Source organism: Gnatocerus cornutus, chromosome 8 (genome assembly GCF_029298725.1).
Source record: "Gnatocerus cornutus isolate USDA-ARS CGAHR chromosome 8, icGnaCorn1.1, whole genome shotgun sequence".
In the NCBI taxonomy this organism is placed as follows: Eukaryota; Metazoa; Arthropoda; class Insecta; order Coleoptera; family Tenebrionidae; genus Gnatocerus; species Gnatocerus cornutus.
This window is the reverse complement of record NC_142240.1, coordinates 16,633,916-16,647,878: the sequence shown is the minus strand read 5'-3', so window position 1 is coordinate 16,647,878 and position 13,963 is coordinate 16,633,916. Positions and strand designations below refer to the sequence as shown.

Genomic DNA, 13,963 nt, shown 5'->3' with positions numbered 1-13,963 from the left:
AACTAGGAATACTAACTAGACAGTGAATCTTATTATAAAAAACGGTACATAGGAAAAGAAAACGTTTAATTGGCTGTTTTACAAAAACAAAACTTGCTTATTGCTCTCATTGGGTGTCGCCACCCCTCCTCTACGATTTTTATTTTTCCAATAATCAAAACGGCGTTTGCGCTAAGTTTGAAGTAACCTAAAATTCGACGTAAACGCCGGTTAAACTGCTGATTCATTAAATTTACGTTAGTAATAAAAAGTGCGATAAAAACATGTCTTTACTGCCTTTGGAAGCCAATCCTGATGTAAGTCACAGTTTAAATATACATAATACGATAAGATTTTGCATTTTTTTTGTAGGTCATGAATAAGGTTCGTATAAGGAAAAATTCGCATCGTGTTTCCGAAATTTCAAAATTTTAGCTCCTCCACTTGTTAGGAGTGCCAAAGAAATGGAATCTAGTTGATGTCTACGGCTTAGATGACGATTCTTTGGCGTATATCCCCAAGCCAGTGGCGGCGTTAATTCTATTATGCCCAGGTTCTGAACAGTTTCATAAGCACGCGGAGGCGCAACTAGAAGGAGACCAAGTTATTGATTCTGATTTATTTTTCATGAGGCAATGCGTTACAAACACTTGTGGGACAGTGGCGTTGATTCACTCTGTGGCAAATAACATAGAAAAGTATGCAGTCTCGCTGGTTTATTGTGAAAATGACGTTATTTCTTCCAGGCTTGGTCTTCAGGATGGACCATTTAAAAAACTCCTAGGAGAGATTAAAGAACTGACACCGGAAGAAAAAGGTCTTAGACTCTTCAAAGCGGGAGAGAATGAGGCGTTTAATTTAATAACCGCACATCAACAGTTATCAATGGAAGGACAAACTGAGGTTGAAAAGTAGTTTTTGTTTCGTTTTCTTATTTTTTTTTCAGGTGAATCCCAACGACCAAGTCAACAATCACTTCCTAGCTTTGGTAGAGAAAAACGGAAGTCTGTATGAACTAAACGGATCTAAAGAAATTCCTATCAATCATGGGCCAACAACTGCTGAAGGCTTCCTAGAAGTACAATCTAACTTTTATTGTTCTCTAAGTCTAATTTTTGTCTTGTAGGATGCCGCAAAGATCTGTCGCGACTTCATTTCCAGAGATGCCGAAAACGTGAATTTCACTGTGTTGGCACTAGCTGCAGAAAACTAAACTTTCTATTATCAACAAACTTCATTATTGTATCTGGAAGAGCTCCAAGCTTGGACCAAATTTTAAGTAGTGGCGATCAAAATTACTCTGCATGGCTTTAAATGTGCCTTGCTTTCATTGTGATATTTTTCACTTATGCGCACAATTTTCTATGTGGCACTGAAATAAAACAGTGGAGCAAGATTTGTTTTTTTGATGTTCAAAACCCCAAAAGCAAAAAACCAACTTCTGCGCATTGAAATCTTATTCAAATTTTCCCGCTTTGTTTTTTGTGTTAACATCAAATTCCCTAGCAAAGACAACGTGAAGTTTGGATCAATATGACATGTAATTTAATGCGAACTGTCTCTAATTCCTACACTAATTATCAAAAAAAGTGAGAAGGGTTTTAAAGTAAGTAAACGCCAAGTAAATTATAAAATTTATTTTCTTAATCTTACAAATCAAGCTGACAAGACGCAAGCTCCTCCAACAGCTTTGATTTTCTCTTCAGCTGACTTTGAAAAGAACTTGGCTTTAACGATAACGGGTTGGTCGGGAAGACGCCCTTTACCCAACAATTTGTAATACCCCTAGAAAAACAGATTATTACTTCTAAATAAAAATAATTATATCATTATATTAAATAATTAAATCAGTAGTCAACAATCAACAAAAAAATCAGACCGCCCGTTGACGTCTCATCATAACTGCAGTAAAGAAATTAAACTCAAGAAAGACTTACAGCTTTGACAATGTCAATAACAGGTGCTTTGCCTTCTGGATGGTCTTTATATTTTAGTCTCGTTTGATCACTAACGAGAGTCCACAACTTGTCTAGGTTAATAGCGGGGGACCACTTTGTATTTCTACGCAAATGGTAGTTCCTCATACCCAACTTTCCAAAGTATCCAGGATGGTACTTATCAAAGTTAATTCGGTGATGGTGCATACCACCGGCATTACCACGACCTCCAGGATGCTTCCTATGTTTACCTGAAAAAAGAAACTTGAAATTTCACTCTCTAATCTTGAATAAAACGAAAAATTAAAAGAAGCTCAGATTCTTACAATAATCAAGGTATATCATACCGCCCGTAAACGTATCATCATTGAAATAGCAGAAAACTCATTAGAAGTGGTGTGTACTCACCAATGCGACCATGGCCGTGGCTCACGTGGCCCCTCAACTTTCTTGTCTTCTTTCTGTGGGTCGACTAAAACATAACCTTACATTAGTGTAAACATTGACTAAAATGGTAAAATATGAGTTAAAATATTTGATGTATTGCAACGTTTTTTAGGATGTGTTAAATTCAAGTGGTTACAGTAACCGATGGCCGAGATTTTTCATAAAAACATGTAAAAATAAACGGACGATGCACTCACCATGTTGAAAAGAACTTGTCAAAATTGAAAAGGTAATAGGTGGCGTGCGCGACGATTTAGTGGGATTTTACAAGGATGCCAACATGTTATTAACATCTACAAAGACATTAATTAAAATTTAATGATCCTAACAGTCTTCTTAGAAATTGTTGTTGTGCTTCTATTAAACGTTACACGGTGAAGCTCTCATCTAACAATCAAGTAATTTCGCCATTTATGCAAAGTGAGTTGGTAACAACTAAATCACTAACTTAAACGTCAAACGTCAAATTTGTGTCCATCGTCAACGATCGTCAAGAAAAAGGTTAGATTTTGTTTTGCTTTTCGCCGGTGTTGTTACAGTATTTTTTTAGGCCCGAAACGATGGATTTCCAGAACCGCCCAGGCGGTAAAACCGGAGGCGGCGGCGTGGCCTCCTGGTCCGAAACCAACCGAGACCGCCGCGAGCGTCTTCGCCAACTGGCCCTCGAGACCATCGATCTCCAAAAGGATCCGTACTTTATGAAAAACCACTTGGGCTCGTACGAATGTAAACTTTGTCTTACTCTTCACAACAATGAAGGAAGTTATCTCGCCCACACTCAGGGCAAAAAGCATCAAGCCAATTTGGCTCGTCGCGCCGCCAAAGAAGCGAAAGACGCACCAACACTGTTACAACCAGAAAAGCCACGCGTTGAACCGAAGAAATTCGTTAAAATTGGAAGGCCTGGATACCGGGTGACGAAGCAAAGAGATCCAGAAACAGGACAACAAAGTCTGTTGTTCCAGATTGATTATCCGGAAATTACTGATAATGTTATGCCAAGACACAGATTTATGTCGGCGTATGAACAGAAAATTGAACCTCCAGACCGTAAATGGCAGTATTTACTTTTTGCGGCGGAGCCTTATGAAACTATAGCATTTAAAGTTCCAAGTAGAGAGGTTGAAAAGATGGATAATAAGTTCTGGACGCATTGGAATAGAGATACTAAACAGTTTTTCCTGCAATTTGCATTCAAGAATGAAGCAAAGAAACCAACGACGATCATCGCAAGACCTGGGAATATGATGGGCGGAGTGCCACCGCCCCCGATGATTCCAGTACCGCCCCCGCCGAGGCCACCAATGTTCAATGCGATTCCACCTCCGCCCCCGTTGATGGGGGCCGTATTGCCCGTTCCTCCCCCACCCCATTAATTTTTCTGAATTATTATAAGTATGATTTGTAAGAACATAAAAATAATTAACAACAATAATAAAGATTTATTATTTCTCACTTCTTTGCAATAATTTATACGCTACCAATATTGTGGGCGGCTCCATCTTCACATTTTCCGTATTTTCAAGAGTCTTTTCAACGGCGCGTTCAAATCCCAAGTCTCTGGAAATCCTCTGGGAAATCGGAGAAGTAAAAATTCCATAAATAGCTTCAGGCACCGGCTGCAAATCCAAAGTGTTTCCATCCACACTCTTCTTTACATTGATTCCATTTCTCAAGTTCTGAGCGACATCAAGAGAGATCTCTGACAGCCTCTTTGCAATCCCTTTTTTCCGATAATTCGGTAAAGTCCCCAAGAATAAAAGTTCCATAACGCAATTAATTCCGCAATGTTCGAAAATATCACACACGCTGTCTGTTTCGACTACAAATTCGATGATTTTTCGCGCCTTTTCGTTTTTAAAAATAGATCGGAATTGTTCAAAAAATGGCTGAGATTTGATCTGGAACCGCTCAATGGTGAAGAAAGAAGAAATTAGTTGATAAATACCAGAAACTTGTTGATAGCCACCCCAACCACTCTATCCGTGTTTCTATCGACCGCTATTATAGAAACTCCGTCTTTTATTGCTGAAAGGGAAAGTTGGTCGAGTTCTTCTTGTGCTTCAGAGTCATCTGGAACTCCAAGAGCTCGAGACACGTTTCCAGAAGTAAAAAGAGTTTGTCTAGTAACTCTACAAGCTTGTTCTACGTATTTAGAGCTGAGTTTTTCATAAACGATTGTTCCTAAAGAGACAGAAATTAGACAAGTTGAAGCAAAGTTGACGCTTACCATCTTCGCTTGTGGATAAAATATTGTCGTTCATTTTTAATTAACTTCTCGGAAGTAGTTTCAACTTTTCGATTCAAACTCGTGATGATTTAATTTACTCGACTTGGGGAATAACACTGAAAGATTATTTTATCTCTTAATTATTATTAATAGATTGTTTTGAGTAAAACCCGTGATTTGCAGAGAGGCAACATTTTTATTTATTTAACAATTTTATCTAAATCTTCACAAACATCAAACGTTGGTCTTTTGGTGTCAAAGTTAGTCCACAAACACCTTCCAAATCTATCGTTTCCCCTTCTTTCCCGTGAATTTCAAAACTTGTAAGAACAGTGGTGACAAACAAGACTACCATCATTTTGGCCAACTCTTCACCAACGCACATTCTCTTTCCTGAAACCACCAAATTAAAGAAGCTCCTCTGAATAATTTTTACCTGTTTGAAACGGAAGGAAGTGTTTAGGTTTATAGAATCTCCCTTCAGAGTTCAAAAATCTTTCAGGTTCGAACTCTTCAGGACGGTCCCATGTTTTCGGATCCATGTGAATTGACCACAAAAGTGGCATAATCATTGTGCCTTTAGGAATGATAAATTCATCAATTTTCACGTCTTTTAGTGCACAATGAGGGAAACCCAGCGGAACCAGAGTTCGTATTCGCATAACTTCAGAAATCGTGGCGTTTATATATGGTAAACTCGCTAAATCCTCCAGTTCAACGGGTTTTCCTTGAAGTACTTCCCGCAGTTCTTCACGGACTTTTTCTTTAACGTTTTTATAAGCAGCTAGGTATAAAAAGATCCAAGAAATCGTGTTCGTTGTAGTGTCAATTCCGGCTCCAAAAAGGTCAATAATGAGAGCGCAGAGTTGGTCTTGGTTACATTTAGTTCTTTCAAAGAAGCTTTCAATAAATCGGAAATTCTTTGTGTCACCTTTACTTTGTTCGATAATATCGTTGGTAGTATTATGCAAAGTGTTCTGCGCCTCATATAGAAAATTGAGCAATTTCTTGTACCTTGGTAGGAACCTACAAGTATAATGAGTGCTAGTTTGATTGATTGATTTAGTTACCTTAAAAATGGTAGAAAATTCAAAGGTCCTGATATCGCAAGAAGGGCTGAGCCGTCATGAATCAGACGTAGTAATTTTTGAAATGTTTGATCGCTTCTTTGGTAGGATTTCCCCATGAAAAGGACACTGACCACGGAAGCCACACTATAGTCTAGTAATTCCATGAAGTTATCATTTTCATTTATACTCTACAAAAATTAAGATTCAACTCAGAGTTAGTTTACAAGAAAGACTACTTGAGCAAAATCACGAGCGCTCTTTGTTATTGTTTCTTGCACAATCTTCCTGTTCGTAGATTTAACAGCTCCACTTTCTCTAAGAAAATGAGCAACAAATTTGCGTTGTTCTGACCAAAAATCGCCTTGGGTACACAAAATTCCTAGAAGGAAAATGAGATTGTTTTATAGTTTTTTTTTACCTTTTCCTTTTGATATAATGTCTAAAAGGAACAGAGGGGCTCTTCCTGCGCAGTCTTCTTTAATTAACAATCTGTTTAGAATAGTAGCGTCTGAGACTACGACAGTAGGGAGACTTCCGAGCTGCAAAAAGAAAATTGGTCCGAATTTTTGTGCCAGTTTTGTGAGGGAAATGTGAGGGTTTCGGGGATCCAACCAGAGGAGGGAGCCCAAAATTGGAATATTCCATGGTCCTGGAGGCGAACGGGTTTTCCCACGAAAAATAATAAAGAGAATCAAACTTAGAAGTATGGGGACGACGAGATACAAGATCATCTACAAAAGAACAAAATTTTAAAAAATTAATTTAGTGCGATGTTTTTACTTTTAAGTGTAAATTACAAATAATGCAAGTAAAAACAAACAACTTTATTCGATTCCAAGGCGAAGAACTTTAATCTATTGAACTTCTATTATATAAATTGAAATATTCAAGTTGTTAATTTTGTAGAATAACCTGCTTATAATTATATAAAAGTGCTGCAATTTCCACGTAAACAACTTTGCTTACCTTGTTTGTTTACAACAAACAATATCAAAAGCAAAGACACAAATATTTGCGTACCCTGAAATAATCATGTGTCTATCACAGTCCAACTTCTAATTTTATCGAAATTTAACAAGGACATTACAATATCAGGGTCAATAAACGTGCAACAAACTATTTATTTAAATAATTCTAATCAAGATTCAATTTTATAAAGTGTCCCAAGAACCCAAGAATCTCTTCTTTGTTGAGTTTTTCGGGTCGCAAACTCTCATTCGTTCTTAACACATCCAATTCGTCGAACCTTTTCTGGTAAACCGCAAGTTTGAGCTTTAATGTTTCTTAAAAAAACCTGTTAATTTGAGTTTGGGGAAATTACAGATTTTACCGTTCATTTCGTACAGGGATGGACCTGTCCCTCCGTAATCTCTAGGAAGAAGATCGTCGGATAAGAGTTGTTTTACTACCGAAGTGTCGCTACAACAGTGGATCTAAAAACGAGATTCTACATCTAAATAATTCCAGACCATGAACTTACTCGTTTAAAGATCTTGGGCTTAAGCGCGGACTTCAAGATTGATAGTACTTTGGAGAGGAAAGAAGGGCTGTTGATGATGTAAATCGCTTTGGACCGTATTGAGTAGACTTTCTAGAATTGAATTGCTTGTAACTATAAAAAAATAGTGATTTTTTACCTCGAAAATGACCAAACTCTTCACAATCAACGTCGGGGTCAACTTCTTAACATCACCTAAAGAAATATTTGTCATGTCGAAGATCAAGATTTCTCCAGCGGAAAAACAGTCCTCGTACAATCTAACTTCAGTTAAATTCGTCGAGTGAACAACAAGTTCTCGTGGTCCGAATTCATTTCCAGGATTCACTTTTATAATAAACACTCTGTGGATTGAGTCTAGGGCTTTTGGAATGACACATAAGTACCTTAAAATTGAAATTACTGGAAAAAGTCGTCGTTGCATTTTTAATTACACTGATTCCATCACTGCTTGCATTAGAGAGGTTTTCGGGTTGCTTCTTTCAAAAAAGTCGTTGAACAACCCTCTGACGGTATAATACATATCGATTTTCTTCTTCGTTTTCTCAACACTGAGTTTGTTTAAGAGTAGAAAATTCTTGATTTGTACCTCGGCTGGATTTCCACGTAAATAAACACGTTGGAGGGAATGGAAACTTACCCATTACTTCAGGAAGGTGAGGTTGGCTCCGGACCCATTCTTGTATCGATTGGACTATTTCATCTCCTTCGGCTTCTGTTTTATTATACTCCGCGAAAGCTTTCTCGAAAGCGTTTTCCTGTAGTTCGAAAATATTTGGATTCATTTAGACACAAAGTTGGTGTAAAGCGACTCAGTAATTGACCTAAATGGTGACTACTTATTTCATAGTTTACTTTATGTTATGGGCTGTTACCGAATTTAATTACGCCACTAAAAAGAGATTTACTGTAAGCAAGATAGTGCGGTGTTGAGATTTACGAGGACAACATACCTGAAGGAAATAGGAAACTTTATTGAGCTTTTTGGATGTTGGCATCCAGTTCTTGCACGCTGAGGTACCCTTTGTACAACGCAAATGCGATAAACGCGGTGGAAAGTAACATCCAGATTACTACCAAGTGTACTTTGCGTATAACTCGAAGTTTCTTAAAGATGGTAAATATTTTGCATTTTAATGACATTGTCATCAAATATTGACACAGTTTTATAAGCCGCGATCAAACTGCGTACAAAATTTCAGGGGTGGTGAACACGAGAAAAAAGTTTTTAGATCCAGAATAGTCCAGTGATGTCATCATTGCGAGACAATAAAAAAGCTTCAATGTTAGCAAACTTTTCCATTGATGATATTTATGCACTTCTTTATTTTATCGATTCTCTTGCACCTGCTGGTGAGAAAAACAAGCTGACAACTAATTTTCCGCGGTGAAAATATTTCTTGTCTTTAAAGACTCTTAGGCTCTTCGTCAGAGCTCAATCTTCTTAGGATTTCTCCAGGCTTTTGGCTCTCCCGACAATTTTGCGGTTCTTTTAATCCGAAAATGGTGCGTCATTTCTACTCAGTAACAATTACTGGAGTAACAAAAAGAAAATATCCAATAAAACCGCGATAACAATTCGCGCTTGTATCCATCGCTTCGCAGTTTCTTTAACACGCTCAATAATTAGAAGACTTTCATAACACTTTTGGGCAAGGTATGTAACAATAATCCGAATAATTTATTAGTAAAAATCTATTTTAGACCGTGTTTGTTCGCACTCAACATCACCTTGAACTTTGATTAATCTGGCCATGATAACCAAACTGTTAATCGTAGCTCTGCTAAAAGAAATCGTCTGCTTTTGTGAAGAAGCACACATTGTTGTTTGCGACGACATTATAGACATTAAGAACAATGACACCACTTCTTGGAGGCACGTCCAAATCGGTTCTTCAGGGTACAGGAGTGATGCACTGAACCAGGTTTTACAAAGATCAATTTTCTTCGAGTTATCAAAGACTAAATCTTTGACTATTATAAACAGACTGAGTAGATTGGACACTCCTTTTTTGTCAATCGGACCAGATGGTATTCTGTTAAAATATTTAAATCTTTACAACAACGATATTATTGAAATTGCTGATTACACTTTCGATCGTTTCCCAAGGTTGAGAGAAGTTTATTTAGAGAATAACAATATTCAACATTTAGGGCAAGGAATTTTCAGGAATGGGAATTTGGAAGTTGTTAATTTGTCGCGGAATCGCTTAAGATCTATTACTTCAGGTTTCTACAACAGTAAGATTGATTGCATTTTGTTGAATCACAACAGAATTACCTACATAAAAAACGAAGCGTTCCCCACAAACTTGAAGCAATTGGAGATTAATGATAATCTCATTGAAACTTTAGAGAGTCGTGTCTTTAGCAATTTACCCGAATTGCAGGAACTGTACCTGGAAAATAACAGACTCACTACTTTTCCAAACATTCTCGACTTGAAAAAAATCCAGTATCTGCATTTGGCTCATAACAATCTAAAAGAAGTTAATCACTCCTTCGTACAACACCCCGATTTACAATTCATCGATTTGAGCTCAAATTCTTTGAAAAACGTAACGATTGATGCGTTTTCTTCACTTACGACACCTCCTATAGTGGTACTCAGCTTCAACAGACTCACTAATGTTGCAATTGAACATCCTGAGAAGAAAACAGATCTTGTTCTTTACGGAAATCCTTGGAATTGCGACTGCTTGTTTAACTTAGAGAAGACGTTGAAGAAGTACAATCATATGAAGAGTTGCGAAGTTCGTTTCTTTGATAAGGGAGAGATACCTTTGTGCATTGAAAATGGAAAATGTGGGGTCATTCCAATTAGAAGCAGTGATATTGAGAATTTCCACAAAAGTGTCCGGAGTTACGAAGACAAAATCTATAAGCTTTGTAATTTTCGTTTATAAATATACTTTTTGTCTTCGTTATTTTGTTATTGTATTCTTCTTTTTCGTTTTAAAACATTTTTATTAAGTATTAAGTCAAGTGTCTTTTCTATTGTACAACTTATTATATAATTTTGCTCAACTTTAATTTTATTTTAAAAACTTTTAAGTTTAAAACTGTATAATGTCTTTAAGGATCAAAATATCCGAGCATCTTTTTGCTAGCAAATTGTGGTTTTATTTGAAATATTTAAGAAACTTGGACGTATGTATGTTAAACCTTTATACATTGTATTTCTAAAAAGCATATAAACTTAAAATATAATGTAAAATATTCCAAAAAACAGTGAATTAAAAATTTCAATGCAATGCCTCTGCGCACTTCGTTTATTTCTTAACTCTTCATCTGTCAAATGTCAAATGGTGGTTTTGAATGGAGTTTTTTAGCTTTTGTCGGCCGTCCAGACTATTTCAGTGGTTGCATTAGGTATTTTGAGGGATTTTAAACAAAAATAAACAATGGAATTTGGTTTCTGAATATACAGCTACAATTAGCTGCATTCTGTGTGGTGTGTCTAACTTTGTTACGCTATTGGCTACTTAAATTTCTCCGCTAGTTCTCATTGGTCGCCGTATGACCTTGCATGACAGACCAATCTTATTTCGGAAATTGCAATCTAAACTAAAATTGTTTCTTTCTTTTACAATTAGGACAAAGTAAAAAGGTTCCAGAATCTGGGAGAGGCATTTTCATTCCATAAATATTTATGGAGGAACAGTGGTGTTTGAAAATGAGACCTTCTAATTCTAACCCTTAAGAGCAGATACAATAAAGTCGACTTTTTTTTATGAAACTGCAGTAGGAGAGTGGTTTAAAAGTCAACGCTTCTTGTGACGTCGCATTATTGCACCCTATTTATGCACAGAAAATGGGCATTATTTGCTGTGAATCCGGCCCTGTCTCCTTTTAAATGTCAAATGTCAAGTGTATAATGGGTTGCCTACCTCGCCCGCATTCCAACAATAAACTTTGTTGTCTTTCCTGCCAGGTTATCACTATTATCAGTGTTAATTAATCTTGTTGTAGTCGTTAACAGTCCCAGAAGTGAAGACATGTGAAAATCAGATGGAACTCCCCGTCGTGCTCCCATGATTCGTAAATCAAACTTAATGTCCCATTTCCTGTGACCACTTTGAAATGCATTCCTTATCAGGCACACATCAGAAGTATCCTTGATGATAATGCCAGTAGTCTTCTAATCTTGTGGTGTACCTCAACGCCGATAAGCGAAGGAAATGTGGCAGTGACCAAACATAACCTTACAATCAAAATTGGACAATGAGCGCGATATTAAGACAAATACACGCTGTGGGATGGCACAGGATCCTGATCGCGTTTCTTTTCATCTGGTTGGTGATTCTTGTATTCACCGCTTTTCCCATGTTGGGGACCCACATGTCGTCTTCTGATGGCAGGACTTCAGAGAGGCTCACTAGGGCTCTGGCGGATTTGGAGGCTTTGAGGAGGCAAAACACGGAATTACAGGAGATATTTAGAGATATTAACTTAGAGTGAGTTACTTTTAACAACTTCAGAGTACTGAAACTTGTATTGTAGCTCTTTGAAAGGGGACCAGAAGGAGGCAATTGAAAACTTTCAGTACCGCCTAACCAAAGCTGAGCACAGTTACACCAAGAGTCAAGTTGGTTACATCAGTCCTAAAGAAGAGCCCAACACTCAATATGAGCTTTTGAGGCGCAGAATTCACACAAACACCAAAGAATTTTGGTACTTTATACATTCAGGGTTGTTAGACATACATAAAAAGGTCCATGAAGCAGCTCCCGAGGTTGCGAATTCTATACAGTATTTGTTGACTTTGGGGGCTGAGCACAAGAGATCTCTGATTCACGATATAGAAGAGTTGAGTGAGGTGGACGGGTATGCAACTTGGAGGGAAAAAGAAGCCAATGACTTGAGCGAGCTTGTACAGAAAAGGTTTCAATATTTACAAAATCCAGCTGACTGTAAAACTGCCAGAAAACTAGTTTGCAGTTTGAACAAAGTAAAAACTGCCCAACTTCAATTTTTTATTACTAAAGAAAAATCGTTTTAAGGGTTGCGGGTACGGCTGCCAACTACACCACGCAGTCTACTGTCTTATGGTCGCTTATGGTACCCAACGCACGCTTATTTTAAAATCCAGAGGTTGGCGCTACCATAAAGGTGGATGGGACGAAGTCTTCAAGCCCGTGAGTGACACCTGTAAAGATCCCTCTGGAGAAAGCGCAAGCAACTGGCCAGGTCGTACCAACAGTTTGAATTGTCTTGAAGTAACTAAAATTGTTACAGGTCACAGCGACACACAAGTCCTTACTCTTCCAATAATAGACTCGTTATCACCACGTCCTCCATTTTTACCCTTAGCAATACCTGAAGACTTAGCCCCACGTTTGACGCGGTTGCATGGAGACCCCATAGTGTGGTGGGTTGGTCAAATTTTAAAATATCTCGTAAGACCCCAGGTGAAGACAGCGGCGGCAATTCAAGAGACGATGACGCGAATGGGGTTCAAGAGGCCTATCGTTGGGTAAGGCGTAAATTCTCTGTTTTAATCAGCAGTTTCACGTTTTTTTTGTAGAGTCCACGTGCGCAGAACCGATAAAGTTGGTACGGAGGCGGCTTACCACGGCATCGAGGAGTACATGACCGCAGTAGACGAATATTACAAACAATTAGAACTGAAGGAGTCAGTTGATAAAAGACGAATTTATTTAGCTACAGATGACCCAAAAGTAATCGTGGACGCTCGGAATAAATATCCACAGTACGAAATCATCGCAGATCCAGGGATTTCAAAAACTGCGGCGATTTCGTCGAGGTATTCCGACTCGTCTCTTTTTGGGATCATCAATGATATTCACATGTTGGCAATGAGCGACTTTTTGGTCTGCACGTTTTCTTCTCAGGTAATTTTAAGTTTGTTTAGTGTGGTGATGTAATTTTTTTTTGGCAGGTTTGCCGCGTGGCCTACGAAATCATGCAAACGTATTACCCGGACGCCTCCGCTCGCTTCAGGTCTTTAGACGATATTTATTATTATGGGGGTCAAAATGCTCATAACACCATCGCCGTGCTTCCCCACGAGCCGAAGAAAACCGGCGAAATGAGTATAATGCCTGGTGATCTCATCGGTGTGGCGGGGAACCACTGGAACGGCTTCAGTAAGGGCCGGAATCTAAGAACTAATCAAATTGCTCTATATCCTAGTTTTAAAGTAAAAGATAAAATCGAAACGGCCAAATTTCCCACATATGTCGAAGTGGACAAACGTGACGCTGAGGAACAATAATTAAATGTGATAGATTTTATCTGTTGTTGATTTTGTGTGGAAGTTGGCAGGTGCAGTAGCAGTGTACTAGTCTTATTTTTATAATTTCAAGTTTCATATGTTTAGTTGTGATATTGGCATTTAATGCCTTGGAGCACATTTAACGTAGTGAAGTTTGCTCATTTGAACGTGCAACTAAGAAAGGCGAGTGCAATACAATAACAACACTAACGAGCTTAACAGAGGTTTTGTTGTATATAATGACGTAATATTATTTATATATTTTATGGTGTTACAAAAACGGCTACATTTTATCAAAAGACATACCAACTAGGCTATGATATGTTTTAGGCACCTTGTGCCTAAACAGTGTTCATTTTGCTTTTATTGTGAAGTGTCACATCAATATCATAAGAATTTATTTTAAACGACAGTAGAATGATGTAAAATGTATATAGATATAGTGGAAGGATGTGTTGTTTTTGGGGACTACAAAGTACTCGTTAAAAACGCCACACTTGTCGCGCCGTTATTAGATTCTTTGTAATAAAATATTTTCACAAAGACTTCTTATTTATTCATAAC

General features: G+C 37.8%; 7 protein-coding genes and 1 pseudogene across 12 annotated transcripts; 4 read left to right on the top strand and 4 right to left on the bottom strand.

Annotated features, from left to right (window-relative positions):
• Nucleotides 1–131: 131 nt before the first annotated feature.
• On the top strand, nucleotides 132–1,375 carry LOC148170490 (ubiquitin carboxyl-terminal hydrolase-like). Its single transcript, XM_088043191.1, has 6 exons — nucleotides 132–296; nucleotides 352–363; nucleotides 415–677; nucleotides 726–882; nucleotides 926–1,057; nucleotides 1,106–1,375. The coding sequence occupies exons 1-6, from the start codon at nucleotides 264–266 to the stop codon at nucleotides 1,190–1,192; spliced, it is 684 nt and encodes a 227-aa protein (XP_087899317.1). The 5' UTR covers nucleotides 132–263; the 3' UTR covers nucleotides 1,193–1,375.
• Nucleotides 1,376–1,601: 226 nt separating this feature from the next.
• RpL27A (ribosomal protein L27A) lies at nucleotides 1,602–2,661 on the bottom strand. The gene is made up of 4 exons (XM_088043192.1): nucleotides 2,561–2,661; nucleotides 2,325–2,388; nucleotides 1,917–2,167; nucleotides 1,602–1,764 (listed from the first exon to the last, which is right to left on the bottom strand). The coding sequence occupies exons 1-4, from the start codon at nucleotides 2,561–2,563 to the stop codon at nucleotides 1,636–1,638; spliced, it is 447 nt and encodes a 148-aa protein (XP_087899318.1). The 5' UTR covers nucleotides 2,564–2,661; the 3' UTR covers nucleotides 1,602–1,635.
• Nucleotides 2,662–2,759: 98 nt separating this feature from the next.
• On the top strand, nucleotides 2,760–3,818 carry Sf3a2 (splicing factor 3a subunit 2). Its single transcript, XM_088043190.1, has 2 exons — nucleotides 2,760–2,864; nucleotides 2,914–3,818. The coding sequence occupies exon 2, from the start codon at nucleotides 2,924–2,926 to the stop codon at nucleotides 3,737–3,739; it is 816 nt and encodes a 271-aa protein (XP_087899316.1). The 5' UTR covers nucleotides 2,760–2,864; nucleotides 2,914–2,923; the 3' UTR covers nucleotides 3,740–3,818.
• Nucleotides 3,794–4,655, bottom strand: LOC148170487 (uncharacterized; annotated as a pseudogene). The gene is made up of 2 exons (XR_015770559.1): nucleotides 4,594–4,655; nucleotides 3,794–4,547 (listed from the first exon to the last, which is right to left on the bottom strand). The product of XR_015770559.1 is annotated as an uncharacterized LOC148170487 (transcript).
• A 136-nt stretch (nucleotides 4,656–4,791) lies between these two features.
• On the bottom strand, nucleotides 4,792–6,540 carry LOC148170486 (cytochrome P450 306a1-like). Its single transcript, XM_088044290.1, has 6 exons — nucleotides 6,444–6,540; nucleotides 6,082–6,394; nucleotides 5,900–6,042; nucleotides 5,664–5,851; nucleotides 5,030–5,619; nucleotides 4,792–4,986 (listed from the first exon to the last, which is right to left on the bottom strand). The coding sequence occupies exons 2-6, from the start codon at nucleotides 6,392–6,394 to the stop codon at nucleotides 4,811–4,813; spliced, it is 1,410 nt and encodes a 469-aa protein (XP_087900416.1). The 5' UTR covers nucleotides 6,444–6,540; the 3' UTR covers nucleotides 4,792–4,810.
• Nucleotides 6,541–6,797: 257 nt separating this feature from the next.
• Nucleotides 6,798–7,995, bottom strand: LOC148170485 (alpha-tocopherol transfer protein-like). The gene is made up of 6 exons (XM_088043811.1): nucleotides 7,802–7,995; nucleotides 7,596–7,755; nucleotides 7,301–7,547; nucleotides 7,144–7,254; nucleotides 6,994–7,096; nucleotides 6,798–6,946 (listed from the first exon to the last, which is right to left on the bottom strand). The coding sequence occupies exons 1-6, from the start codon at nucleotides 7,944–7,946 to the stop codon at nucleotides 6,798–6,800; spliced, it is 915 nt and encodes a 304-aa protein (XP_087899937.1). The 5' UTR covers nucleotides 7,947–7,995.
• A 630-nt stretch (nucleotides 7,996–8,625) lies between these two features.
• LOC148170484 (lumican-like) lies at nucleotides 8,626–10,088 on the top strand. Its single transcript, XM_088043810.1, has 2 exons — nucleotides 8,626–8,818; nucleotides 8,866–10,088. The coding sequence occupies exon 2, from the start codon at nucleotides 8,916–8,918 to the stop codon at nucleotides 10,065–10,067; it is 1,152 nt and encodes a 383-aa protein (XP_087899936.1). The 5' UTR covers nucleotides 8,626–8,818; nucleotides 8,866–8,915; the 3' UTR covers nucleotides 10,068–10,088.
• Nucleotides 10,089–11,025: 937 nt separating this feature from the next.
• Nucleotides 11,026–13,944, top strand: FucT6 (alpha-(1,6)-fucosyltransferase 8). Of its 5 annotated transcripts, none has more exons than XM_088043283.1 (6): nucleotides 11,026–11,078; nucleotides 11,134–11,618; nucleotides 11,665–12,112; nucleotides 12,165–12,637; nucleotides 12,689–13,016; nucleotides 13,064–13,944. In XM_088043283.1, the coding sequence occupies exons 2-6, from the start codon at nucleotides 11,386–11,388 to the stop codon at nucleotides 13,397–13,399; spliced, it is 1,818 nt and encodes a 605-aa protein (XP_087899409.1). In that variant the 5' UTR covers nucleotides 11,026–11,078; nucleotides 11,134–11,385; the 3' UTR covers nucleotides 13,400–13,944. The 5 variants fall into 5 exon arrangements, with proteins under 5 accessions (XP_087899409.1, XP_087899410.1, XP_087899412.1 ...); XM_088043284.1 differs by having other exon boundaries at nucleotides 11,026–11,202; nucleotides 11,261–11,618; XM_088043286.1 differs by having other exon boundaries at nucleotides 11,026–11,618; nucleotides 12,165–12,351; nucleotides 12,400–12,637.
• Nucleotides 13,945–13,963: the final 19 nt, after the last annotated feature.